This window comes from Gobio gobio (assembly GCF_949357685.1).
Source record: "Gobio gobio genome assembly, chromosome: 19".
NCBI classification, from domain to species: Eukaryota; Metazoa; Chordata; class Actinopteri; order Cypriniformes; family Gobionidae; genus Gobio; species Gobio gobio.
The window spans coordinates 17,849,939-17,877,269 of record NC_137112.1 but is presented as its reverse complement, the minus strand read 5'-3'; the positions used below and the strand labels follow the sequence as shown (position 1 = coordinate 17,877,269).

General features: G+C 37.0%; 1 protein-coding gene across 1 annotated transcript in view; it reads right to left on the bottom strand.

Moving 5' to 3' along the window:
• Positions 1 to 27,331, bottom strand: part of adgrl2a (adhesion G protein-coupled receptor L2a) — a 118,130-nt gene that overhangs the window by 6,327 nt on the left and 84,472 nt on the right. The window contains exons 9-20 of the mRNA XM_079844496.1: positions 26,327 to 26,365; positions 24,590 to 24,773; positions 23,535 to 23,657; positions 22,400 to 22,605; positions 21,497 to 21,670; positions 20,831 to 21,040; positions 18,434 to 18,654; positions 15,982 to 16,048; positions 9,443 to 9,534; positions 4,780 to 4,948; positions 4,530 to 4,658; positions 3,701 to 3,797 (exon numbers count right to left, since the gene is read on the bottom strand). Coding sequence (XP_079700622.1) covers positions 3,701 to 3,797; positions 4,530 to 4,658; positions 4,780 to 4,948; positions 9,443 to 9,534; positions 15,982 to 16,048; positions 18,434 to 18,654; positions 20,831 to 21,040; positions 21,497 to 21,670; positions 22,400 to 22,605; positions 23,535 to 23,657; positions 24,590 to 24,773; positions 26,327 to 26,365 — 1,711 coding nt within the window. The remainder of the gene's footprint in view (positions 1 to 3,700; positions 3,798 to 4,529; positions 4,659 to 4,779; positions 4,949 to 9,442; positions 9,535 to 15,981; positions 16,049 to 18,433; positions 18,655 to 20,830; positions 21,041 to 21,496; positions 21,671 to 22,399; positions 22,606 to 23,534; positions 23,658 to 24,589; positions 24,774 to 26,326; positions 26,366 to 27,331) is intronic.

Here is a 27,331-nt window from a genome sequence, read left to right as displayed (position 1 = left end):
AAATCACACCAGAAAATTCTAATCTGTGTTCACGCTGCCGCTGACCCAGAGAGAGCGGTTGCCATGTATAGGTATAAAATGCAACAATGCAGCACAAGGCAGCCCGACGCAATTATCAATTATCATTTTCACATCCAGTGCCATGTTGTTTAAATAGCAAATGCACTCATGCCCATATGTTCGCCCATGTGAGCTGGTCTGAAAATTAGGTGTGTTCAGGCACATTGTCATTTTGTTATTTTGAAAATGACTGCCATTGACCAACAAAAACCTGGTCTAAAGTCGATAGCTCAGTATTTTTTTGTGTTATTCAAAGGGCGCGTTAGTAATATGCGCCTATAGGCGGGTGCACAAAGCACGCACACTCTGCTTATTATACGCACAGCAGCACACAAACATTTTAAAATATTAAAAATAAGCGTTTAGTCTTTCCTCTCGCAAATTACACCATTTAAATAGCGAATCCGCCATGGCGCAAGCGCAACTGGCTTTTAAAGGGAATGGGAGATGAGACTCTGATTGGTTTATTACAGGTTATGTCCAAAACACACCAATGACTCATTAAGATACTATGTACATCCCTTTTGGACCATGCGCCTGGTGCGGCGACCGTTTTTTTCCATCGTTAAATTGGCAAAAGTGGATTCGCCCTAAGTGCTCCTGCGCCACACGCTTCAGACCATGTGCTCAGATCGTTAAAATAGGGCCCTATGATTGTATCCATTACAATGTTACACCAGTAGGTGGCGACAAGTGACTGTTAAAAATGTATTTGCCATTCAAGCAATTAGTTCAAAAAACGCTGATTAATCCAGTAATGAAACAAGTATTTATGAGTAGGTCATTGTATAATCCATTCAATATAAGGTAAAAACAAAGGTAAAAAGTATTTGGACACTTTCTGATTCTTAGTTCTTAAAAGTAAGAACACAGAAAAGTTTCTGAATTCTAAGCTGCAATAGAAGCTGTTGTAACATGCAAATGAAGGCACAGCTGTAACTGCACATTATACAGGCTGGCCTCAACATCTGTAGCCATTCAACTTTGAACTCAAAAGAAAGTATTTGAATAAATCCAATCTAATGTCCAACAAGACCGGACTTAACAAAGAGAGAAGGCGACTGCTTTCAGTAAAATCTCCATTCAGAATGATGTGTGTACATTTAGACTTCGAGAAACTTAATTGTGTGTGCAATGTGCATGCATCGTGCCAACATCCCAAATTTGTAATGCAGAGGTGATGAAAGTATTGTTTCATTGAGAGCAACATTTCCTCATTCTAATGATTTCTGAACCATGTGCTGAAAATATGCGGATGATCTGTTAATGGCCACCGAGTGTGCAAGAGCTGTGCTGATAAAATCATGATAAAACAATTACATTTGATGGGCAAATTTAAAACTGATTGCATACTTGTCTCTCTGTAGGTCACTGAGTGTGTGCAGGAAGGGGAAGAGAAAACAAGACACAAAAAGAATCAAAGTTGAATTGCTGTACATTTTCTTGCTTAAATAGAAATATTCAATAAATAGAATGAAAGAACGTGTGCATCACAATGGTCTCATATAGAGAGCAAAAAATTGCTTTACTCTGTGCTGTAAAACCACACACTGAGAACTACAGTTCTAATTCCTGTAGAAGAGGAACTGTCTGCAAGTCTGTTTTTATATAAAAGGTTAATAGATCTGGTATATTGGAATGATTTCTCAGCACAGAGAGTCTGATACTACCTAGAACTCTGATAATGCTCATAGTGCTACATAGTACCAGATGATCAGAAGGGCAAAAAGCAGTGTAGTGGATTAGTAGTCACACCTGGAGAGTGAAAGACTGGCACCGTTGGTGTGTTACATACGATAGTTTCAGCCAGTAAGGTGTTGTAGGGGTTATTAGTGCCTTGTGGTCTCAGAAGAGGGTTAGTAAGAAGATAATTGCCCGTCATTCCTGAAGCGACAAAAAAAGAAGAGGACAAATAAGATTATGACCTCTAAGACGTCTATTTAATGTGTTCTAAAGGTAAACGGTAGTGATGCAAAAAAATGATATGTTTTATATTTGTTTTAATTACACTGTAAAAAAATATTTTCATGATTTGTTATCACAACTTTTTATCATGTGTCAAATCAATTTTGAAAATTAATGTGGTTCAGATAATATAATATTTTGAGTTTATATTTGTTAATCCAATCTCCTTATATTAACTCACTTTTTTTTCGCAAAGTTCGCAAGCAGGTAACTTACTTTTTTAAGTTAAACCAACAATATATTTTTTTACAGTGTAGCCTAGCTGCTTATTTATGTAATTTCCTTGTAACTAATTGCTAATATAAAATCAAATTAATGGCAATAAATGCACATCACCAATTTTAAATGTTAACAACATTTGTCTATGATAGGCTTCATCATCCTACATAAGTCAAGCTGTTGCGAAAATATAAGGATGAATATTTGTCAATGGAAAAAAATGTCATAACTTCCATAATGGGCAGAACTTCTTACTAATTCAAGATCTCTGCTAAATTAGTCTATGCTAACAATTTTTTTGTCTATATTTATACATATTTTTGTGATATGAATATTGCAAATAAAATCTGTCTGTTGTGTTTGTTTCTGAACAGAGACACTGAAGCACAGAAAGACAAATAGCAGGGTTTTTTTTTTCACCTTTGTGTTTTGTGCTTGTACGCGTGCATTAAAAGCATGCTGAATGTTTTAGAGCAAGCCAAAGCAAACGGCTCTGAATAATACAACCTTACCGCAGGTCAGCTAGAGTTGAACATCATCTTCTCATCACATGCATTTCAGCCCTGGCTAAATAATAAATGACAGTTTTTTTCCTAAATCCTTGAAATAGCTGACCGAGGGCACATTTTCTACTGACTCACTACTGTAGCTGTGTAAAACAGGCCCAAAAGGGGCTTGTCTGACTTCCTGTGTCTTTAAATGAACATTAGTCGATAATTATTTTCTATTAAAGTCAACATGAAATCAAAGTTGACCCTATTTACATTCTGAATACATCAGTTTCTGGTGTTTTTTTTTGTTTGTTTTTTTTTAGATTTATTGGTCCATGTTAAAACAAAAAGAAAGAAAGAAACTGTTTGGCATCATAAGCTTTCATCAAAATGTAATAACTTGCTTCGCCTCTGAAACGACTTTCCTTTTTGGCTGATGACACCAATCCCTCTTATTTTTCACTCCCTCCCTTCCAACCACCTGTCATACAGAGACCACTTTTCATCATCTAATTAATTCGCTATCCGACATATATGTCACGTCACATTAGTAAAAGGGTTGCGAACGCTTGTTTCATGTTGACTTTAAATAAAATCACATATGATTGGTTTAAAATAGATATTCGTGCATGTGTGCATCAGTAATCATGCTCTTCTAAAGCTTATCAATGAAATGAAAATCTTGGTTTACATAAATATCAATCATATTTCTGAAGGTTTAACATCAAATTAAAAAAAAATCACTAAAAGCATTTGATATTTTATTCAAATTGAAAAGGATTCATTGAAGTTCTAAAATTATTGGATGTTAGAAATTTGATTCAAAAAGATGTAAATGAAATAATAAAATATTATTAAACATGGTCAAAGAAATTTAATTAAGCATGGATGACTGAATCATTTTTGTCTCAGTCTATTACTTAAAAGAAAGTTTCCATGAAACAGAGCTTGGGTGTATGACTGACCTTGGTTGAGGGTTGATGTGCTGTTGATGTCTCCTGAGATGAAAGAGGACTCAGATTGTTTTCTTACTGTGTCATTCCACATTCTTCTGATTCGACTCTGTGGGACGAACAAACAGCCATGAAACACTGATCACCAGCTTTGGGAGGAAAAAAATTGCATCTTTTTCTGATATGCACAGTGGCCCCAAAAAAGTATTTGGAGAAAAATAATCTTGTTTCTGTTTGGGACAGAAACAAGATTTCAAGATTATTTTTCTTAACCCATTGGCAGATAATTTAGCTTGCTAAAACAAAGCAAAGCAAAAACTCACTTTTTTTTGACCCCCCCCTCCCCCCCTTTTTTTTCCAGAAAACAAGAAACAATATCTTATGTCATTTTACGTATCTAGCAAAAGCATCTTGATTTAAGAATTTTTAGAAACAAGACAAAAATACTCAATAAGAAGAGCATTTTTGCAGTGATATCTATCTAAGTGGTTTTTTTTGTTGATGGGGAATTTGTGTACACAGTATTTTTTTTTTTTTTAGAAATTAAATACTTTTGTATACCAGAACCCTATCTAACCATTGCATATTATACACAACTATTGCTATGATTCACTATATAATAAAATCCATCATAAAGACATTGATATAAAATCTCTAAAATCTGTCTGCAAAACAAGAACAAAAAAAACATACATAAAAGATATTTGCTGCAGTACTGGAGCAGATGGAAACACTCAGAGAGTTTCATTTCATTCCAATATGAAATGTGTCTCATAACTGAACGTCACATTAAAAGCCGTTAAAATGAAAACAATGGAAATTGGGTCAGTAGTGTTTGTACCTGAGTACCAGAGGAATAGCGAGCGCTTGTCCGCGTTGTTGAGGTCTTTGTGGAGCTGTGCGAGCTCTCTGTTGTGATCCCGCTACAGCAGTACGTGTGTCGGAGGCATTTGCTATACTCTCTCCGAACCTGCAGTTCAAAGGAATGTTTCTTTTTTTCAAGTGAACTTTTAACATGCACTACTCCTAAAAAAAAAAAATCAACTGCTGCTGCAGCTCTGGTAGAACAATATATATCAGGAAGCACTTACTTTCTTCTGAAGCAGGCAGTGGAAGGTGAAGATAAACATGCCCTGGAAAGTGTTGAAGATGGTGAAGAGGTACGCTAACACGATGGATGACTCGCTGATGAAGAACAAACCAAATGACCAGGTCAGGCCCAAGAGACACAGCAGAGCAAAGCCGCCCATGACCCACGACCTTAAAGAGCAAATAAAAGAGAAACAATGAGGCATGAGAGAAACATTTTCATTCAGCAAAGAACAAAAAATATTACAGCATTACATCTACAGGTACAATATTAGTAAAAGAATACAAATCAAACATAGGTCCTGAAAATCATTCGAACTGACATCATAGGCACAAGTAGATGGGAAATGCAGTGGAACATATCATTGAGAGGTTAATCAATCCCATATGAAAAGGGGATTATCATAAAGAAGCTTTAATCAGTTTTGAGGCAGTGGAGTGTGGAGATATTTTTTGCATGCCACACTACTGGGTAAAGACGCATGATACTGGGCTGCATTCAGACGGAGGGAAAAGAGAAAGAGCAGTAATCATCTCTGATTGGTCCATTTTAGTGGAGGAGGCGCTGACAACAGGTCTCGGCTGGCTAAGGAACCAAAGAGATAGAGCTTGCTTTCATCAGAGGAGAGATGAGAGATGAAACGAGAAATGAACGAATGAGGATTTGAAGGCATGAGGGTATAATGATTTTTTTGAGGGTATGTTCGTATAAGTGCATTGAGATCTATAAATGAGGAGCATAATGGATAGAGCTAGAGATGCTTTGATTATAAAATTGTGTCCAATACAGATAAGTCAATAGTTATTTTCATGTCATGGCCGGATAACTGACAAATGACATATTAAAATACTATAAATAAATAAATAAATAAATAAATAAATAAATAAATAAATAAATAAATAAATAAATAAATAAATAAATAAATAAATAAATAAATAAATACATACATACATACATACATAAATAAAACTACTTTTTAAATGCAAAAGTAAATTTTGACATAACATTATTATGCATAAGTACAATATAATATGCATATATTTTTCCATAAGCTAAATATTAGATATAATAGTGTTATTAAATTATTAGTGTTATTAAAGATAAACTTTAAGTGACTTTTTAGATGACAGTAAATTTAATCTAAATGGAAAATGTATGTGGAAATCAGTAAATATGCAATACTGGTCAATGTATAGAATTTGATGGATGTATACAATTTGATGGATGGATGGATGGACAATGAGTGGTATGAGTGGTTTGGCATATGAGGGCTATAAGAAGTGTACGAGTCAGTGTGAGGAGGTCTAAGAGTTCGAGATTAGGATGAGGGGATAACATAAGGGGTGAGGAATAGGAGGGTAAAAAGATTTTGAGGATATGAGGGAATGAAGTTAAGATGTACAGCAATTTAAGACGGTCCAGGCGGAATTAAATATCAAGAAACCAGTTAAGCCACAGACAGACAGACAAACAGATAAGCGCACATGAGAAGCACAGGGAGAGAGACGGCGCTTCTGGAAGAACCCAGCAAACAGACAATAAAATGACATGGACAGCAACCATGAAGCTGTGGCACAGATGTCTTGCTAACGCTCTTACTTGATAAATGGTTTATTATCTTCATAGCTAGAGAGCATGGCCAGCAGAGGAGAGAGACAACATTAGATCAGGCAAATCAGTTGGATTAGCATAAGTCTAAATGTAAGAATTCGGAAGTTAAAATGCAAATGAGGATGGACCCAAAAAAAAAGTGTTAGATTTTGTCCTCAGCTGTGTAAAAGACAGAATTCCCTGAATAATGTGTACCTGTCCAGGTTATGAATTCTTAAAGACAACATGAAATTGCAACACAATGTATTTAACTTCCATGATAACTATAATGTAGATGATAGATAGATAGATAGATAGATAGATAGATAGATAGACAGACAGACAGACAGACAGACAGACAGACAGACAGACAGTCAGACAGACAGACAGACAGACAGACAGACAGACAGACAGACAGACAGACAGATAGACAGACAGACAGACATGTTTCATGTTGTCTTTAACACACTTGATGATTACATGACAAGACTTTTCATAAAACTTTACCGCCACAGTACATTTTCTTTCTTTTTTTCTACACAGACAGCCAAGGGCATTTAATTTACCCATGCTGCATTGCCCTATTCCGGATTGTAAAGAGACTAAAGATGGTTCTCTCAGGCCAAATGTGCCAGTACTTTGCCTTTTTACACTATTTAATGCGGCAGTAATGTTTTATGAGTGACATAAGTTACGGTGCACGGTGAATCTTACCCAGGCAAATCAGAATTATAATAGCCATCACAGACGCGATAATTACTGGTTTGGGTAAGAGAACAGAGAGAGGACAGAGAAAGAGCAAAAAGGAGAGAGAAAAACAAGGGGAAATGGGAAACAGAGAAATGAAACGAAATGCTGCAGATTAGCTTGCTGAACATGCAACATGCTGCAATGAGCCCAGAGTTTAGCGGATTGTTTCATCTTGCCCTGTGGTGATGGGTGGAGAGATATTTAGACAACATACGGCCGACACAATGCCTGTGAGCAATATATTTGTCAAGCGTGTTAGTCATGTTTATATCATTGTTAAATCTAATAAAATATGCATATTTCCCCAATGGCTGTGTGTTAAGTTTGAAAGATCATATTAAATGCAATCAGTGTCATATATCAAATCCATAACATATAAAGGCTCTTTCCATGAACAGGGACCAAGGGTCGCAAAAACTTTTGGGACATGGCTTAAGTTTTAAATTTTGTTTTTAAAACTTAAGATACTTTACAATAAGGTTACATTTCTTAACATTGAACTAACAATGGACAACACTTCTACAGCAGTTATTATTCTTACACTGTAAAAGAAATCAGGTCTCCAATTGAAAATTTTCTAGTGACTGATCACATCAAACATTTTTAATTGGCCAAATTGAATTTAGATGTTATTTTTAACATTTATGAATACATTTTCAAAATCAAAAGTTGTATCTATTAACATTAGTTAATTCACTGTAAACTATTATATTTTACTAACATTAAAAATAATTATTAAAAGCTGTTAAAATATTTTACTTATTGTTAGTTTGTTAGCTAATGCATTGGTAATGTTAACAAATGAGACCTTATTGTAAAGTGTTACCAAATTGTATCATATTATAACTTGGTAACAGAATTGAAAAGCTCAGCTTGATGAATACAGTAAACACTAAAATGTGTTTTTCTTCTTCTTCTATGCAGTACAAATGGCCAAATTAAATGTTACTTCTTGCCTGACATTATTGTAATTAAAGAATGTTAAATTTTTTTAAAGGGATGGTTGATTAGGATTTCACCTTTTTTTTACTTTAGTTAGTGTGTAATGTTGTTGTGTGAGCATAAACAACATCTGCAAAGTTACGACGCTCAAAGTTCAAAGCAAAGGGAGATATTTTCTTTTAAAGAAATTGCTTTTTAAGGACTACATTTCTACAACTAACCATTCAGGAACATCTTGTTGCATTCTACATGTTGTCACTTCTTCTTGAGTCTCTCCATCATTGTCCAACTCCGGTTTGAACATAAAAGGCTGAACAGTTTCATTGCCTGTCTGCATGAGGTAATCAGAGCTGCTAACTGCATTTTCCTTTCAGTCGTTCACGTTCGACGTCCGACGTACGTCTCCGTTCCCTCCTTCAGGGAACGAGGGTTACCATACCTAACCGAGACGTTCTTGAAGCTCCGCCCCATGAGCAGGAGCTCATTCGCATTTAAAGGGACACACAAAAAGGGCACTTTTTTGCTCACCCTCAAAAAGTGACAATTTTAACATGCTATAAAAAAATGATCTGTGGGGTATTTTGAGCTAGAACTTCACATACACACTCTGGGGACATCAGAGACTTATTTTACATCTTGTAAAAAGGGGCAATCAACCACCCCTTAATATAAGGGAAATTGTGTGGAAACAGGGTTGTGTGCAAGGGGATACAGTAATTTAACATTTTCAAGCTAGCTAGCTAGGACATTGGGAAAAGACTAAAAATCATCTAAACAAGAAAATCACAATTTCAAAACAATAAAAATATGTCATACATTATCAAATAGAACCAGTAATACATGCATTGCCATGCCAGCAAAAAGAACCAAAAGAGTTGCGTGGTCAACCAACACACTTTTTTGTACTTTTCCACCACAGAAAGAGTTCTCCCTCTTCGCAACAGGAAACACATGGAAGTGCTTTCACTGTCTTTACACACACACACCCCCTCACACACACACATCTGAATTCACTCTGCAAGCAGACTCTGAATACAGGGAGTTGTTCCAAAAAGAGTTTTGTGGTCACTGTAAAGGAGGAACAGCACTGAGCCTGTCTCAATCATTACGTGCCTCTCTGGCCATCGCTCACATTAATAGACGCTGTGCACCTGAAGAGAATAACATCTGTCTGAAGTCCATCTGAATCCCTTTAGTCGATGCACTTAAATTCATCCAAGTAAAAACGACAGTTTTGTAGACACTACATACAATGCGAGCAAGGAACAATGTCTGTTCCCATTCTAAATTTTAGATCAGCAGTGGTGCTACTTCTTAGTGTGTGGCGGCACACTTTGACTTCATATGAGCTGAAATATCGTGGGGAAAACAATGTGACTTACTTGATGTGCTCCAGCCGGCTGGAATCAGGTTTCAGCGATGTAGAGTGTTTCATCATTTTGTACATTGTGATGAGCAGGAAGATTAGATTGAGCTGTGCAAAAGCAACAAAAAACAACCTTTGTTAATAAACAAAAATGAAACTTAAAAGATTAGATAAGTGAAGTTTTATTGGGAGCATTAATTGAAAACAGCCATCTAAGCATCCCTTCAGCCAGTGCCTAATACAATAACCATCTGGCATATTGCGAGACAAAGCCAAGATGACTGGCGCCAAATACAGTGTCACTATATATCAATACAAGAATACAAAAAAAGCAATAAAACCATTTAACTGCAGAATGAAAACACAAATACTTCAGAGAACCTTAGAGACCACACATGGAGAAACGGATATTTGAGATTTCCTCAGGGGAAAAAAATATAACTTTAAGCAATATACTGGGTTATTTCATATACAAACATCTACAGAATTGCCACATTTGTGGCAAAACATCAGAGGGAAAACATCCCTCAGTCTGTGAAAATGAAGAGAAAAAACATATTTACAGTGTTACACCCACAGTGGAAGCTAAGCAGGGAATCATTCAGCACTGCAAATAAATATGTAAAATACGCAACAAAATCACGCTATTGCAAAAGTATAACTGTTACGTTACACAGCATCATCGGACTTGCATGTTTTTATTTATTTATTTTATTTAGATGGTTGCATTGTGTTTTGACTATATTTCTGTTCTGGACAAATTTGTTTTATTTAGAGTTGTGGTTATCGACCGCATGCACGCCATATATATTGTCCATATACTGTATATTAGGCTATTAAATTAAATCAATTATTTTAAAATATTATTTCATATCCCAGATATGAAATTAGTTTGTAAATAAATTATATTTAAAAAGTAGATCAGATCAGAAATGTCCAAAGTGTTCAGAATGTTAGATATAAAATGTAAAATGATTTCATATTGGAACTTTTAAAACAATTCACTTTTTAAATAGTAACACTGAAAATATTTTATCTGCTAAATACGAAGTTGCATACATGTTTATTGGCATTTGCCTGCTAGACTTGCATTATAAGTGTACTGTAAACACAATCCTGCATTCATAAATTAGTTATTAATTAAATACTATTTACATAGTAAATAACCCAGAGTAAATACGTTTAATCGTTGCTTAGTGTAGAAAAAAAACATCTTAAGATAATCAAAAGTGTTCATAATGTTAGATATAAAATGTAAAATGATTCAAATTCTACCTTGTTATTTAGGCGAGTAAATAATCTCCCATGTGTTTCATTCGAACAGGTGAACACTACACCTTTGAAAGCTATGCATTTTCCATGTATAACTCTTTATATATATATATATATATATATATATATATATATATATATATATATATATATATATATATATATATATATATATATATATATATATATATATATATATGTATATGTATATATATATATATATATATACATATATATGTATATATATATATATATATATATATATATATAGTTGCACAAATGTTCATTAGCAATTGCATGTTTGCACATGTTGTAAACACATTCCTGCTCATTATTACCAATGTATGAATTATAATTATTTTCATTTAATCAACAGCATGCTATAGAAACTGCATATAGGCAATATATTTTATTTAAACAGTAGCCTAAATAACTAAGAATATTACTTTAAGTGAGTTTGATTTTTGCTTAGTGAAGAAAACAAGAAAGGTTTAGGAGAAATCAGTATACAGCGTGTTTAGCTAGATCTACAATTCTGTCCAATCATTTAGATAAGTTAACAATTATGAATGTTAAAACATTTAGGGACACTGAAGACACACACTCATGCACACACAGTGAGAGGGACCTTGTAACAACCTAAAGTAATACATTGGTCATACTTTATCACGTACTGTGTAAAATGACTTCCCAATAGCTACAACTATGTGGTGACGGAACATTTTCTGGTATAATCCATTTTCTGGAGCATAGACAGGCGAGGACGTAGCAGTCTATCATTTGCGGCCGCTCTCATAAGTGGCGGTGTCACCAGCTCAAACAAGCTCTTCAGTTCAGCTCCTTGTTCGGGTGCACAAGCTCATCATTCTGCCATCAAAACAGCAATGGCGATCAATAACGTGCTGCTCGTACAATCAAGCGCCACGGCTTCTCAGAGACAGTGCGGCAAAAGAGAGGGAGAGAGAGAGAGAGAGAGAGAGAGAAAGAGAGGAGGGGGTGGCGGGGTTATGCCTGGTTTTTGTGGCCCCTGCGCCCGATTTATGAGCACAGAGCTATAAAAGGCCTCTCACGCCGCCAGAGCGCTGACAGTGATCTGATGAGACGAGAGGAAGTAAGGACACTCAGCAGAGGGAGAGGTAACCTAGCAAGGCAGCCACTACACTCCTAAAGCTCCTTGTTCCTGCTCGTCCCATGGGCTTCCTCCGTTTCGGAAAGAGCTTTTCCTGAACAACCCCCCATTCCTGAATCATCACCGCTAGCCAAGCAGAAGACCCTCAACTCTATTCTGGGACGCTGGAGAAAGATGTATGTGTATGTGCGTCCGTGTGTGTGTGCATACACATGTGTGTGTGTGTGCGTCTTGAACTTGGATTGAACCAGATTAAATATTTAAGGTGCAGATGGAACTGTCTGCATGATGCAAACGTGTCACAGTCCAAGCGTGTTTTAACGTCACTCACACACACGAATGGTTCCCGACCACTCATTAGCTCAATGTCCTGGTTTTCATGTATCTCATATGCCTGGTGCCCCAGGGTCCAGAATAAAAAACTACCAAAAAGGTGGTGGCTCTCCTGCCTCAACCAGTGCTCGGCTGGTGGATATGTAAACTTTTCTCAGTAAAACTGCCCACATTTTCACAGAATCATATGATGATGTGACAAACTTTGTTACTATATAACCTTTCTACAAATAAAAGGTATATTTTTCCAAATGTTACGTTAATCTTACTTTTTTAAAAACTTCTTTATTCCATCACAAGCTGCCTTTGATAGAACGGTCATTATAAAATTCAATCAAACGAGGTCAGCGCATGCTGAGGCTGTGCAGAAGTCACCAACTTTCTGCAGAGTCAATAACCGACCTCTTAGTGTAGCCTTCAGATTAGCTCAAGAACAGTGCGTAGAGAGCTTCATGGAATGGGTTTCCATGGCCGAGCAGCTGCATCCAAGCCTTACATCACCAAGTGCAACATAAAGCGCCGGATGCAGACTATAGGCCCTAGAGCAGTGGAGTCGTGTTCTCTCATGCTTCTCTGTCATTCAAGGGACGAGTCTGGGTTTGGTGGTTGTCAGGAGATTGGAACGTGCCTGACTGCATTGTGCCAAGTGTAAAGTTTGGCGGAGGGGGGGGGGGGTTATGGTGTGGGGTTGTTTTTCAGGGATTGGGCTTGGCCCCTTAGTTCCAGTGAAAGGAACTCTTAATGCTTCAGCATACCACGACATTTTGGACAATTTCATGCTCCCAACTTTGTGGGAACATTTTGGGGATGGTCCCTTCCTCTTCCAACATGACTGCGCACCAGTGCACAAAGCAAGGTCCATAATGACATGGATGAGCGAGTTTGGAGTGGAGGATCTTGACTGGCCTGCACAAAGTCCTGACCTCAACCCGATAGAACACCTTTGGGATGAATTAGAGCGAAGACTGTGAGCCAGGCCTTCTCGCTCATCATCAGTGCCTGACCTCACCAATGTGCTTCTGGAAGAATGGTCAAAAATTCCCATAAACACACTCCTTAACCTTGTGGAAAGCCATCCCAGAAGACTTGAAGCTGTTATAGCTGCAAAGGGGGTACTCCATATTAAACCCTACATATTAAGAATGGGATGTCATTAAAGTCAATGTGCATGTAAAGGCAGGCGTCCCAAAACGTTTGGCAATATAGTGTATTTACAGACCAGTTTATTCAGTTTAGTGCTGGTATAGCGGGTGGACCAGCATGGTCTTTCAAGTTAATCTATTTGACTATGATGGTCAACATAGGCTCATTGGAAATACGTGCCTACTTACATTTCTGCAAAACTCCAAAGCATACCTAAATTCACAGCAGTTTCCAGCTGATATGAACAATAGAGGCAGCAGTAAATCATTCACTCAATCATTCACTGTACATTTCACTCTCTTGAACCATGAAAGTGTTGCGAAAATAGCAAGAGACATGTAATATCATTATTACGAAATTACTACACAGGCATGTATTTCTAATGCACCTGGGTTGAAGATAGTCTTGCTGGTTAAGATTGACATCAACACTCATGTTGTTTGAGATCAGCAGGTTTTAACAGCAATGCCAAGCCAACATTTCTTGCTCAAAAAAATTGCGCAACCCTCCCTTATTAGACACCAGCTCATGCGCGCTATTGGTGGAAAAAGGGACTAGATTAGCTGTGAAATTCATGGAGCTCTACATTGCTGCAGCATCGGGCATGAGGACGCTGAAAATAGATGTAGTATAATGAGAACCACAATGGGCTTCAACTAATTGAACAGGATCACACCATTCTTTCCCTCTGCACAGCGAAATGGGTGAAACTCTGAATAATGAGACTCGCTCTGGCTCTCTCATTGACAAGGACAAAGCCAATCTGCTGAGAATCAGGGGTCAGAGGTCAGGGGAAACCTTGGTCCTGCGTTCCCCTGAGACGCTCTGGTCTTTGTGCTTTATCTAGCATTGTCAAGCAGCCTGAGGACTACGAGTCCTGCTTGCTGTCCGTGCAGAGCATGCAACAATAAATCAGCTTCATAAAGGGTCACAAGCTTCCTGCCACTGATGGCTGGAACACGTATTCTGATTATCAGCAACTCTGCAAACACATACATCAAGCTTCATCCAGCGCTGCAGTGGCTAAATTAGCAGATCTCAAGGTTTGTAGGACTTCCTCTAAGAGTGGTTGCACCAATATGCATTGTTTGCAGTATTCAACAGCCTGTCAGCCTCTTTAAAGTCATATTGACGTGATTTCATTTAATACTATTTAACAGCCAATTTATATATGTAAATATTATACATGCTTTATAAATATTAAGCTTTTGTGAGAGTGTACATTAAATATTTTTATTTACATTTGTTCCTCCATATAATTATTTTTAATTAACTAGTCAAGTAATACAAAATGTTGAGAAATGCCAATTTGTGTAAATTCACCGGTATCTACAGTGATGGTAACTTTGGGCAACATTTCCATTCGTCAAATTATTTGTGTCAGTAAATTTGGAGGTAAATGTGACATTATACATTATATCGGCCTTGGTCGACCATTACATTTTATTGATCACAAGAATAAACTTATATGCATTAAGTCTGCAATTTTTTACCCCTTTTTTTCCAGACCTTTTCCAGGACTGCTTTTACATTTACACAATGGTTAGGATGTCATTAAACAATTTAAACGCCATGAAAAAAATAATAATAATTGTTTGTAATATAGTGTTTGATTATTAAAAGCAGATGTAGATGTTTCCTCTACAATTGTTTCAGGGCACTTCTCTAATTACCTTTTACGAACCTTTGTTTGAACCATCTGTGTGTCTTTAAATCTGTTTTCAACTTAAAACCTAAAGGCTTTCCAATAAACATCACTGTTCACCCCGGCAGAAAGAGATCACCTGGTCTATTTATATAACCATAAAGGATATAATAAAGTCAACCCTCCACAAACATCTCTACTTGTCCTTCCATTTTCAGGAAGACGATTTGTTTTTTCATCCAGAGATTAGAGGGCAAACAAACAACCAGACAGATGTGAATGCCACCTGCTAGTCTTTCCATCATGCAGACTCTGTCTGTCTTAGTCCCTCTCAGGCATACTTCCTCCCCAATCTAGTCTGAGGCTCTAATCTCTTAGTTCGGAAATAACAGCAGGTTTAAACTGCAGCTGTGTCAATCCGGCGTGCTTTATGACCGGCATCTCACGGCAAACACATTTTGTAGTGTCACTGAAGGTCATCAGCTACCTCTTTAAAAGGTTGAATCAGGGGAATGTTTTTTTTTTTAAATATTTGTATTATTTGACATTGCCTGTGTTTTTTCTATACGCATCCTCAGAGGCTGTCTTGACCCTGTAGCTCGAAAGCACCCGCTGAGTATCTGAGTATCATTTGAGGATAATGTTGTGCTTTAATGCCACGTTGAAAAAGTGTATATGTGTGCGTGGGCTGCATCGTATCAAAACGATTCCTTAGAAAGAAAGAAAAAACCCTAAAAGCAGCATTTCTGAACCTCTCTGCAGGCTGCATTGACTGGGTCTGCCGAGACTGAACCTATCTAAGCAGAAATCAATGGGCTGCAATCTGTTGAATAAGACTGAAGAAACAAAGGCAACTCAATGTTTTTGCAAGGGAGGATTCTGTCAATTACACTTTAAACTGGGAGACATGGTCCAGAAATATTTTTCTTCTTGTTCTTTCACCTGACACATGCATTCAACATTATATCACACACGCACATGTACTACATGTTCAACCTTAAGCCATAAAAAGGTCAGTAGATAGTGAACACACCATAATAATGAAGGTGACGGGTCCAATGAAACTCCAGATAAAGTGATTGTCCATCCTGAGCCAGCATCTGCAAAGAAGATATGTTCACAGTAAAATAAATGCAACAAATGCAAGCAGTTTACAGAAAACATGTCCAAGTAATCCAGTTTTTTTTAAGACAAAAGCTAGATTTTTAACATGTTCTTTAACAAAAGAAGCTTGCCTATGCAAAACTCATAGTCACTAGAGTTTTGTGGGTCAAACTCAGGATGTTGCCATTCGGTTGCTAGGGTGGTATCGGACCAGGTCAAAAGAGCCCACCCTTTCTAGATACAAGTCTTTGTTCTGATTAAAGTAAATGTATTATTCATATCATGCAATTCTGACTTTATAACTCGCAATTGAGTTTATATCTCGCAGTTCTAAGAAAACAAGTCAGAATTCTGAGATAAAAAGTCGCATCTTTTAAATTGTTTTATACCAAGCTTGAAAATTGGAAGGCTGATCACAAACATTTTAACCAATTATAATGCCCACCTACTGGCTTTGGCCTGCCCCCAGAGATCAGTTGGGTAAGTGATATCGCTATATCTAGCAAAACACACTAACATGAGTGGACTTCCAACACCGGATTAATAGATACCATAAATATATAAAAGTTTACAGTTGCTTATGAAGCCTCGGAAATTGAAACCTAATTATGGTAAGTGACATTACATATCTGACATGCAATAAGATTTTGACCAATCACAACAGACTGGGCAAGAAAGGTAGGTTTTAAAGAGACAGAAAATACAACAGCACATTTAATGCAGAGGGTGAAAAAGGGGTACAACAGCAATGTACAGGATGAGATAAATAATGTGTTTTTGAAATCTAAATGCAATTCAGGCAATGCAAATGCAGAGCATGCTTCCGCTTGTTACTTTAAGTCGTGATGTAAGAAACACTGTTTCCGGGTCCAGAGCCTCTAATTGTTTCAATTGAGAATACTATAAACTGCTGTTTATAAGCATTATTTATCCACATCACTATGAAAGCTTGTTTCTGCCACAGAATAAAGCAATGAAAAAAGATAATTGCGACTTTTTATCTCACAGTTCTGACTTTTCTCCGAATTGCAAGACAAAGTCAGAATTGCGAGTTATAAAGTCAGAATTGTGCAATTCTCGCAACTCTCACAATTCTGCAAAACTTGCAATTCAGATTTTTTTTCTCGCAATTGCGAGTTTATATCTCACAATTCTGACCTTATAACTCGCAATACGACTTTATATCACGCAATTCTGAAGAAAAAGCAATTTCAAGAAAAAAAGTCATAATCGTGAGATAAAAAGCAGGCTTCCGTACATCACACATTTAAGCTATACCATTAAAAACTCAAGGTGTACACTACAGTCTCTGGGCTCAAAGTATCCCAGACACCAATATTTTAATGATAAAAAATTATGAATCACTGTCTGGCTATCTGAGATTTTGGAATAGAGATAAAGTTTAGGATTCATGACATTTCAATAGTATTACAGCACACGGTATTAGCAGTGTTTGTTTTTGGCATCTAATAGAGCATTGGGACCTGGTATCTGTGACGCATGACGTCAGACTTAACAAGCGGATATTTGCATCATAGTGTGAAATGCATTCTGACACATCTTGGAATGTATTAACACATGAAACTGAGTAGATTTTGCATTCATGTACTTGCACAGAGAATGTTTTGGGCCTTAGGGTTAGGACTTCAAAACCTGTACCTTAATTATCGCATTAGAGATGCTTGCCTTTGCAAACAGCGGCAATAAACATACACACTGAGGATGGTATCTGTTACTGAGACAGGCTCATGTGGGTTACGTTACAATGTTTTATATGGGTTGATTTCGCATTAGTTTATTAAATGTTGCTCAAAGACAGTAATTTCCTGTAACGGATCCAGTTTCTCTAGAGTGCGACTTCCAGCAGGAAACACTGATCAAATAAATTGTCAATGTTACAGTGCTCTGTAAACCGAAGAAACATCTGAGACAAATGCAATGTTACAAGCATCACTTTCATACCAATACAAGCAAATCTAAAACAAACCACTGCGCTCAGTATTAAAAGACACTGATGTGGCAGGCAGGGCCGGCACACTTCCACCTGTTTATGTGTTATAAGGAGCAACCCAAGAGCCCATGCAGGGCTGAAGCACTGCCATTAATCTGCGTAAAAGCCTCTTTCTCATGCGGCCCTCGTCTCCGTTAGAGAGCATTTACAAACAACAGGTCACCAGAGACTCTTTGAACAAAAGACACTAACGCATGCAGACCTGCCTGGAAACCGCATTTTGTACTGTAAGGCATTCTCTGAAGACTTTCTGTGTGTGTGTGTGTGTGTGTGTGTGTGTGTGTGTGTGTGGTACCTATGGAACCGTTAGATTGTGGTACACTCCCGCAGACAGCATTGCATTTAAAAAAATAAAAGAATGTTCACTTACGCTTTCTTGGTCCCGTAGCTCCTATAGTCTACAGCAGCAGACACGCCCACGACCACAGCGGGGAGGAGGTATCCCGCCATGTAGAAATACCTCCTGCGTGAATATTCGCTCTCAAAGACCTCCACCAGCATCAGATAGAGCTGAACCCCCTCCAAACACATCCAGGCGAAAGACGCAAGAAAGAAGTAATGCAGGATCCCTGCAATTATGGAGCAGGCCATCTGTGGGACAGACACAAGGGTCAAAGACAAAAAAACTAGAAAATCTAGTTTAAAATGTACATATTAAATTAAAAAAGTGTACACTTTTTTTTTTTCTTTTTTTTTTACATTTTCAACAAATATTTTAATGCAATGGCTTTCAGAAATTGTATGACATGTATTTCTTCATTACTAACCAGGGACCTTTTGATATTAAAGAGCACCTATTATGGCATTTAAAATGTTCCAAATATTGTTTTAGAAGTCCCCAACAGCAGTTTTGCATGCATGCAATGACAAAAATAGACTTTAGTTTTCTTATAATATGCATTTATTTTTACCTGTTTTGACAGCGATTCTCAAATGATTCCTTTAGTGATTCACTTTTCAAAACCCCGCCTTTACGTGACGCTAATCTGCGGTGATTGGTCCGATGACCCAGTCAGTTGTGATTGGTATAGTCTGTGCAGATATTTTCGGAAACGGAACGCCCATCAAAGTCTTATAGTGACAGTAATTTGTTAATATGTGTCAGGAGTTATGAATATGACAACCGTGTCAGTACCGTTTGATTGTAATATGAGCCTAAGCTGATCTCATTCATAAAAAAACTCCTCTATTCTCCTCACGAAGACTCACGAGAAATCAACATCCCTCAGGGTTTTTAGTTCAAAAGTGTGCAGATGAGGAGACATATTGATAGATTCTCATATGTCTGTGTCAAATTTCTAAACAGAGGAGTATTTTTTATTCAATACTTCCACAAAATGCGCAGATGTAGCCTAATCATGAGCGATTGAGTCTCTTATGTGTTGTTTTCAATTCATACTGGCAGCCGGAGGGCGCTCTGTGCACATGTAATCCATATATGGTACAGACAGACGAAGAAGATACCATGTGCCATAATAGAAGTCCATAATAAAAGCTTCCTGAGATCGCGAAACATGCAAATAGAGACATTTGAAGACTAATAAACACACAATCGCGACGATGTATGTTTTGTCTTCAAGCCACTTAGTCTTCAAATGCTCATCCTTGGGCAGATGAAAAAAGTTTGCTTTTGAGTCGCACTTCAGAACACAGCGTCTCGACGCCATGATGTTTTCTAGTTTTCACTGGCGTCTTGGAGCGCAATAAGTGGGCGTATCGTATTAAAATAATTTGACAAGTTGACGCCATCTAGTCAGAGAAAAAGCTTCGGTCTTCTAACGATTCTTAAAAATGACTCAGAGTCGACTCTTACTTTTGAAAGAAAATAACTATATATATGGTGCACTGTCATATTTCAAACTTTGCAGGATGTTTTTGTTCACTTAGATCTATGTTACACACTACATGAAAGGTACATTTCAAAATTCCATGATAGGTGCTCTTTAACATTTTAAAGTTTAAGCCCTACAAATGATATATAAAAATTATTTCAGTTCACACATTTAAAATATGGTCATTGTATATGTGAAATGCATTTTTTTTCTTTTAATAAATTCCAGACAAAAGCTCTCAATTTATATTTATGTTGGTTTCATAATTTTATAACATTTTCAACAACAGTTTTGATTTAATGGCTCTAAAAATGTCACATAATGTAACCATCAAGTACATAGCCAAAAGTATGTGGACCCCCTTCTAATAGATGGCTTTAGCTGGGCTCTTTAATACCAGTGAAGACAAATTTTAATGCTATGGCACAAACTGATTGTGTGCTTCCAACTTTTTTGACAACATTTTGGGGTCTTTTCTGTTCCAGGATGATACTGCCCCTTGCAAATAAACCAAGGAGAAATGGTTTACTGGTGTGGAAGAGCTTGACTAGCCTACATAAAGCCCAGACCTGAACACATTATAGTAATAGTATCGCTTGTATGTTTGAATAGGAGAAAATCTCCACAGTCATGTTCCAAAAAAGGTGCAAAGCCTCGCCAAAAGAAAAGGGAGCACCAACAAATATATGGGACAACAACCATGTTTTTTTTGTTTTTTTGTCTAAAAATACTTTTAAATAAATTCTGGACAAAAAGTGTCAAGTTACTGACTCCAGTAAACATCCAGTAAGCCTGAAAAACTATAATCATCTGTCAAAATGCAGCTAGACTTCTCTGGAACTCCCTTCAAAATGTGTCTTGGATGTTGTGGACATGTCTCTAGACATTTCCATGAGACTAGCTGAAAACATCACATCCATTCAAGGAAACGTTACCCTGGGCTCCGTCATGTCGATTCCGATGAGGAAGATGAGCTCAGCAATGAAAAGGTTGATGCATAGGTTCTTGTGGATTGTGTTCCTGTCACTCTGCAGCCCACGGAAAAAACAGAAGGTGAAGATGCTCATGGCCAGACAGATGAGGGATACCACGATGCCCACACGACTGATGACGCTCAACAAGAGCTCCTGGACTTTATCTGCACCCTGAGAAACAAAAGAAATGAGATGGAGGGAGAAAATTCAGATGCAGATCACATTTACCAAGAATTTTTCAATACAATTTTAATTTCTTAGATAAACTATATATAATATGCAACTCACTTCCAACAATCAAAAAATATGATTGTTGTTGAAAATATAAACAAGTAAAATATTGATAATTTCCATCTATATTCGATTTTCATTAGACACAGAAACTTCAGTTTTAAACCTTAACAGGCTGTTTATTTCAAACTGTTTTTGTTTGAATAAACTTTTACTAATATTAAAAGTAAGCTAAAAACTTTTAAATAGGCCGCTTTGCAGCCGCCCAGCGAGTTATCCGTTTCGTAGTGTTTGGCTTAGAGAAGCAGATGAGTGTTGGCGGTGTCTATTATAACAGCTGGGTTTCACAGTAACGCACGGACAAAAGCTTAAATATTTATGAAGATCACATCTTACCAGCAGCTCTCGATGAGCCATGAGCACCGCAAAGTTGGTGAGATGACTACAGGAGCAGGTGGTGTGACTTTTATTGGCGTGGATGAGTTTGCAGCCCTGAGTGGACCAGTATCCCATCATGGTTCTCTCGGAGTAGTTCCAGAAAGAGCAGTTGGAGTTGTAGTAATGCTGCATCTGTAATCGACAGGAGGAGACAGAAACATTCCTCATGAGTTAGCAGATGATAATAAATTGATATTTAGTAGCTGTCCCTCTGATAATGGCACCCGCACATGAACATATGAGAATCGGCATTGTAATTCACTCTGACTGTTGGCGTTCATTCTTTCGCAAATGATACGCTGGCCATATCAAACACTCTTTTGAATGCGCAGTGTGTGTTCTCACATAAACGACTAAAGAATCTAATAAGGTTAAATGACTGCGAAATCTAGCATGGGACCATTGATTATATGAGGTGCTAACAGGGGGCAGAATGGTTTGAAGGCATGTCTGTGGAAATCACACAATTACTTTGATAGAGAGCAAAAATCAAGCCGGTTCTCCTCTGGGAGTGTTCCTGAGACTTTAAAAGAGAGCGAGATGATAATTGGTCCTCTGGTAATTTCATCCTGCATTGTATAGCTAATCTGGGAGTTAATTTTCCACTCCAAAAAAAGGAAATTGCATCATTTACATCCTAATGTCGACAAACGAATTAGTTTTCATTAAGAATTTGGTCTAGGCTGGTAATAATCATTGGTTCAGACTTTGTTAATTTCATGTTCGATGGCTTAAATAAACCCCTCTGTGACCTTGTAGGGTGTTTGAATTGAGACTGCTTTTATTTTATTTTCTTCGCTGTCTTGCTTTGCTATCCCGCTGCTTTTACGATCCCTTTGTTTGTTTATTGCTTGCACTCACGTCGATGTGCTCCAGGGTGAAAATCACAGGCTCCGATATAAATACACGACTGGATTCTTTGTTTATTGAGGCGGCAATGACGTCGGAATTCACAGCCACAGAGAGGTTGCGTCCGTTTGCCTCATGGCTGAGCTTCATTGTCGCGTTCTCCGTGCTTAGAAACTGCCCCAGGTTCTTATAAAGGGCAAAAACCAACTTGGCAACACCTGCAAAGAGAAAACGGCACATCTTACTTCTCATTACAGTCTATTATGTCAGTGAGTCTCACAAAACTGTCAAGATTTTTTTTTTTATTTATTTCAGCCCAAAATTAAAGGAGAAAATGGGAATTTAAATGAAGCTTAATAGGAGTAGGAAATTGCAGTGTGAGATTTTTTTATGACATTAAAAATAAAAAAAACAGTTCTCAGTAGCCTATTGTAAATAAATAATAAAGACAATGATTTATCATAAGTTGTAAAATATGTTAACTTCATATTATAGTCATAATAATGTAAATTTAAATGTAAATGATCTTAAAAGTAAAAAAAAGGCTTTTTTTACATTTTCAACAAACATTTTGATGCAATGGTTGTTTTTTTTTTTTTTTTTTTTTTTTACTTTTAGACATTTAATGACATTTAATGACATTTATTTCTTTATTACTAACAAAAGACATTTTTTTTCAATAAATTCCAGGAAAAAACTCAATATCCTGTATGTTGGTTTCATACTTTTATAACATTTATAACAACAACAACAACAGTTTTGATTTAATGGCTCTAAAAATGTCACATAGGCCTAATTTAACCTAACATAATCTTACATTTGATTTTGGTCCTTGATAGTTTTGCATTCACCCAGGTAGACCAGAAAACATAACAGTCCCATAAATGTATACCCACAAAAGTTTCTAACTTCAGTACGTGGATTTTTTTTTCCCAAAGTGGCCCAACAGCAGACCCAGTTATGTTTGTCGAAAACAACATATGTTGAGCAGTATGTTCACATCAATGTTCAGATATTTATCTGACCATGAGAGCATTTCTATCTCCATAGTGACAGGAGCAATTGGATCTTATATGTTCTTATTCTCACTGGACTCGATACTAATGCAATTCGATGACTGTATATGTGTGTGTGGGCTGGAACGTACCATTACGACTGTTGAGTTTCACAGTATTGGAAGACAATTGGATAGAAATACCACCCCTGCCGCTCTGGGGAAACCTGAAATCTTGAACCTGCCCATCTGTGCTCAGCACGTAAACATCCAGAACTGCAGAGAGAAATGTTTCAAAATGTTAGTTCGCCAAGCGAAAACAGACAAAAAAAATTAAATAAATAAGGGGGCATTTCACTGAGAATGAATTACTGTTTATTTGCATGCACTATCTGAGTTGTTCGATTCACTAAAGGAATTATGCAAATCAGTTTGCAGTGAAAACGCACCCACAAAAGCTGTGCTGAATGCAATTTGCATAACGTTTTTCTGAATTTTAAATGCAGACTACCGCAATATGGCTTACTTTACTAGTAGTTTTTTTTTAAATGTTTAAAGTGTGCTTGTCTACTCCACATCTCTGAATATATAACTCTTCTCCATCACCTTATGACTAAATGTTCTCATGATCAACAAAAATTATCAAACAAAAAGTTTGTGCTGAATATAATGACTTTGAATATGGTGCAGAGTATACCAATTGAAAAAAAGTGTTTAGTGAATTCACCCCATAACCTATTTTCCAAATTCAACCTATTAGCCAAAAGTGTTGATTGGTTTTTATTGTGAGCGGTATATAAGAAATAAAAGTGCATAGGTCCTGTAACTGGTCAAAATTTCTTTATTAACCATTTTTAATCACATTTTTGCCTTCACTTCATTTCCAAAGGGTCCTGCAGTGTGGCAAATGAATGGAGTAGACATATTCCATGTAGATTCTCAATTAATATAAGGTCGTAAAAGCTGCATGCATAACAGTAATAAAGGAATTAGGAAAATGCTGTTTAAAATAGTATAAGATGGAGATGCCACACTGTAGGACATGTCAACTTCCCAAAAGTATTTTATGTCAACGAACCATGTGTTAGTGGCTGCTGTTATTAAAATTTCACGGCTGAATCAAATCATTGAAAACTCAAACTGATCAGCTGCAAAATAAGCGTTTTATGTTGTCAGTTCTCTTAGTTTAGCGCATCTCTCATACTCACTTATATTATTGGCTGGTACTTTCACGATGGCCGGTTCCATTAAATTGTCAGCAAGGACAAAGGCTCCTTCCTCCAGGGTGTCCAGTAACATAGTTGCGGCGTGCGTCTGCTCCGTGGTATTCATATCTCTCCACGATTTCAGAGCCTCCGGTCTAAGGAGGTTGTCGACTGTATCCACGATAGCCTGCAGCCCAATGAGATGCTTGTGTCAGCACTAACCACTGTAATAAGGTCAAATGTCAAAGCCTTGACTTTATCAGCAGCTGTTTGCCCGTGCCCAAATGAAAGCAAACATGCACACTTTGTTTTAGGTCGTTATCAGGTGACACACATAAAAACAGACTGCAGAAATGTGCCCGACATGCTCTGTCTGTCTCAGGAGTGCAGTATTGAATGTCAAAGGCTCTTCAAGCACATAAACGGACACATATGAGGTAAAGAAAGACAGCCAGTCGTGATACCTTATAAATGTGTCCTTTAAGATAAAGACACCATTGTTCTGTGTCATCAGAACCAAAGGCACAGACAACTATTTTCAGATATCATCCATTTGATCCTGTTTCAATATGAAAACACAGTACTGTCTCTAGGTCTTGATAATATGATGCGCAAATTTGATGAAGAAAATAGCCACATGTTAACTGTCAGAGAATTTCTCTCTTTCATAAATTTTAGCTTTAAAGGTGAGGTGTCTTTTTTGTACCATTAGCGACAGAAAGCTGAATCACAATCTGTTTGATCACTAGGCAATTCAGTTTGGTTCTACTAATGACACAGAGATTACATACACTTTAAACCTATAACCTCAAAAATGTCACTTCAAGATAGCCGTTTTATGCTGGATATACTGAACATCATCATTTAATATTAATAAAACAGCTTCCCCAAATGTTTGGTTCAATTATAAAAATAAAATAAAAAAACATTACACCTCAGAGACTTACACTCGCATGCTACTCAATCGGAGCTACTGCGCACACATGCATCACCAGACTAAAATATCGATTCATAATTGTCGCCCCCTTTTAATAATTACTGTTCATTCGATAATGTCTGCTTTTGCAGCTCTGAGTCATATGATAATAAACTGCATTTACAGCTTTAATTTCTCACATTTTCATGGTAATTTTTACTACTCTTAATGCCAAATCGTTTTTTGCTCCTACACACCAATAAAAATTAAAAGATGATACAGTACAGCATTTCACAGTCGGTGAAATAGTTTATACTGATTTGCTTTTCCAAAACAAAATCATGCCTTTCATTTTATTTCTACATAACCTTTTGTCATACTTTTTTTTTGTAGATCTAAAAGCTTTAGTAGCTCAACATGGTGTAGCAAAACCAATGTGGCAATCAATAGATTTCCCTTTACAACCAATAAGAAACAAGTTGAGCGCAACAACAACACATGCACCGCCAACCTGCAAATCAAGCACACATCAACAGATTTTAACACTTGACTTTAACAATAAAAAAAAACTGAAAAAATAAATAAACTGACCACCAACAAACACATAAAAGTTATGAATTGGGCATAAAAATTGCAGCCAAATAATTTCCTAATCCACTGAAATATTGAACCTCCAGGAATGAAGACAGACACTGGCAGAGTGAAATGTTGTGGCAACAGTGAGAATGAAGGGACACGGGACCATGCTGAGAAACAATAGCAGGAAAAGAAGAGGAGAAAGTACAGAAACAAGTGAAGACCATAGTAGCGTAGCACAGGTATACCTTCATATACGCCCTGCACGTCCTTTCTCGCTTTTGAAGCTTTTTCATTTGAGAGAGGACACACACAAGAACAAAAACAGACCAAAGAAACACAGTTAGAAAGGTTGATGGTATACTAATGGGTTCTCCAATCCACAAACACTTCAGAAACACAGTATAGCAGTTGGATCTGCTATGATGAAATCATGTAACGAATGAATGTAAGGGTGTACAGAGTGGCCTTGCTTTGAGAACAACAATTTAGTCTGGCGATTTCAAAACCCAAAGGTGCTCTTACCAAGTAAAAATAGAATCAGTAACTCATTAACCATATGAAATATGCAAATGAAACATATGCAAAACAATATGCAGATGCAACTTGCCTAAACCAATGTGTGGTTTACACAATATGTGGATTGAGATCAGGTTTGGGGAATACATTTTTTGAGGTTGCGAGCTAAGAGGAAGTGTTGAGGTTGCGAGTAAAGGTGAGGGTTAGTAACAGTGGTTAAGGATTTAAAGTAGGAAATTAGACTGGGTTAGAGCTAAAGGTTGGAATCCTGGTTAAATTAAGGGGTTTAGAGCAAGGGAAAAGATTTAGGGTTGGAGATCGGGGATCAAAGTTGGGAATTAAAGTTAGGTTTTCAAATTGTGAGTTCTATGCAGCTGAAAAATATGCAAATCAATATGCAGGCATAGATTGTATAAATCCAAGTGTGGTTTACCTCTATAGGATCAAGATCAGGATTGTGGACCGGAGTTGGAAGCTGAACTAAAACAAGGGGATGGTGTTGGATATGGTTGGAGGTTCAAAACAAAAGTAAAGTTTAAGTTTAATATTTTACAATTGGCATTAGTATTGGATTTAGGAATAGTGGTAGGTTAGAATTTTAAATAGGAAAGGCTAAGGTAGGGTTAGCGATTAAGGTCAGAAATAGGGGATAGGACCATGGTTCAGTGAATGTGAGGTCAAGTGAAATAAATATTTGATTTAGAATTTTTCTCAAATACAGTTTGAGATTAAGG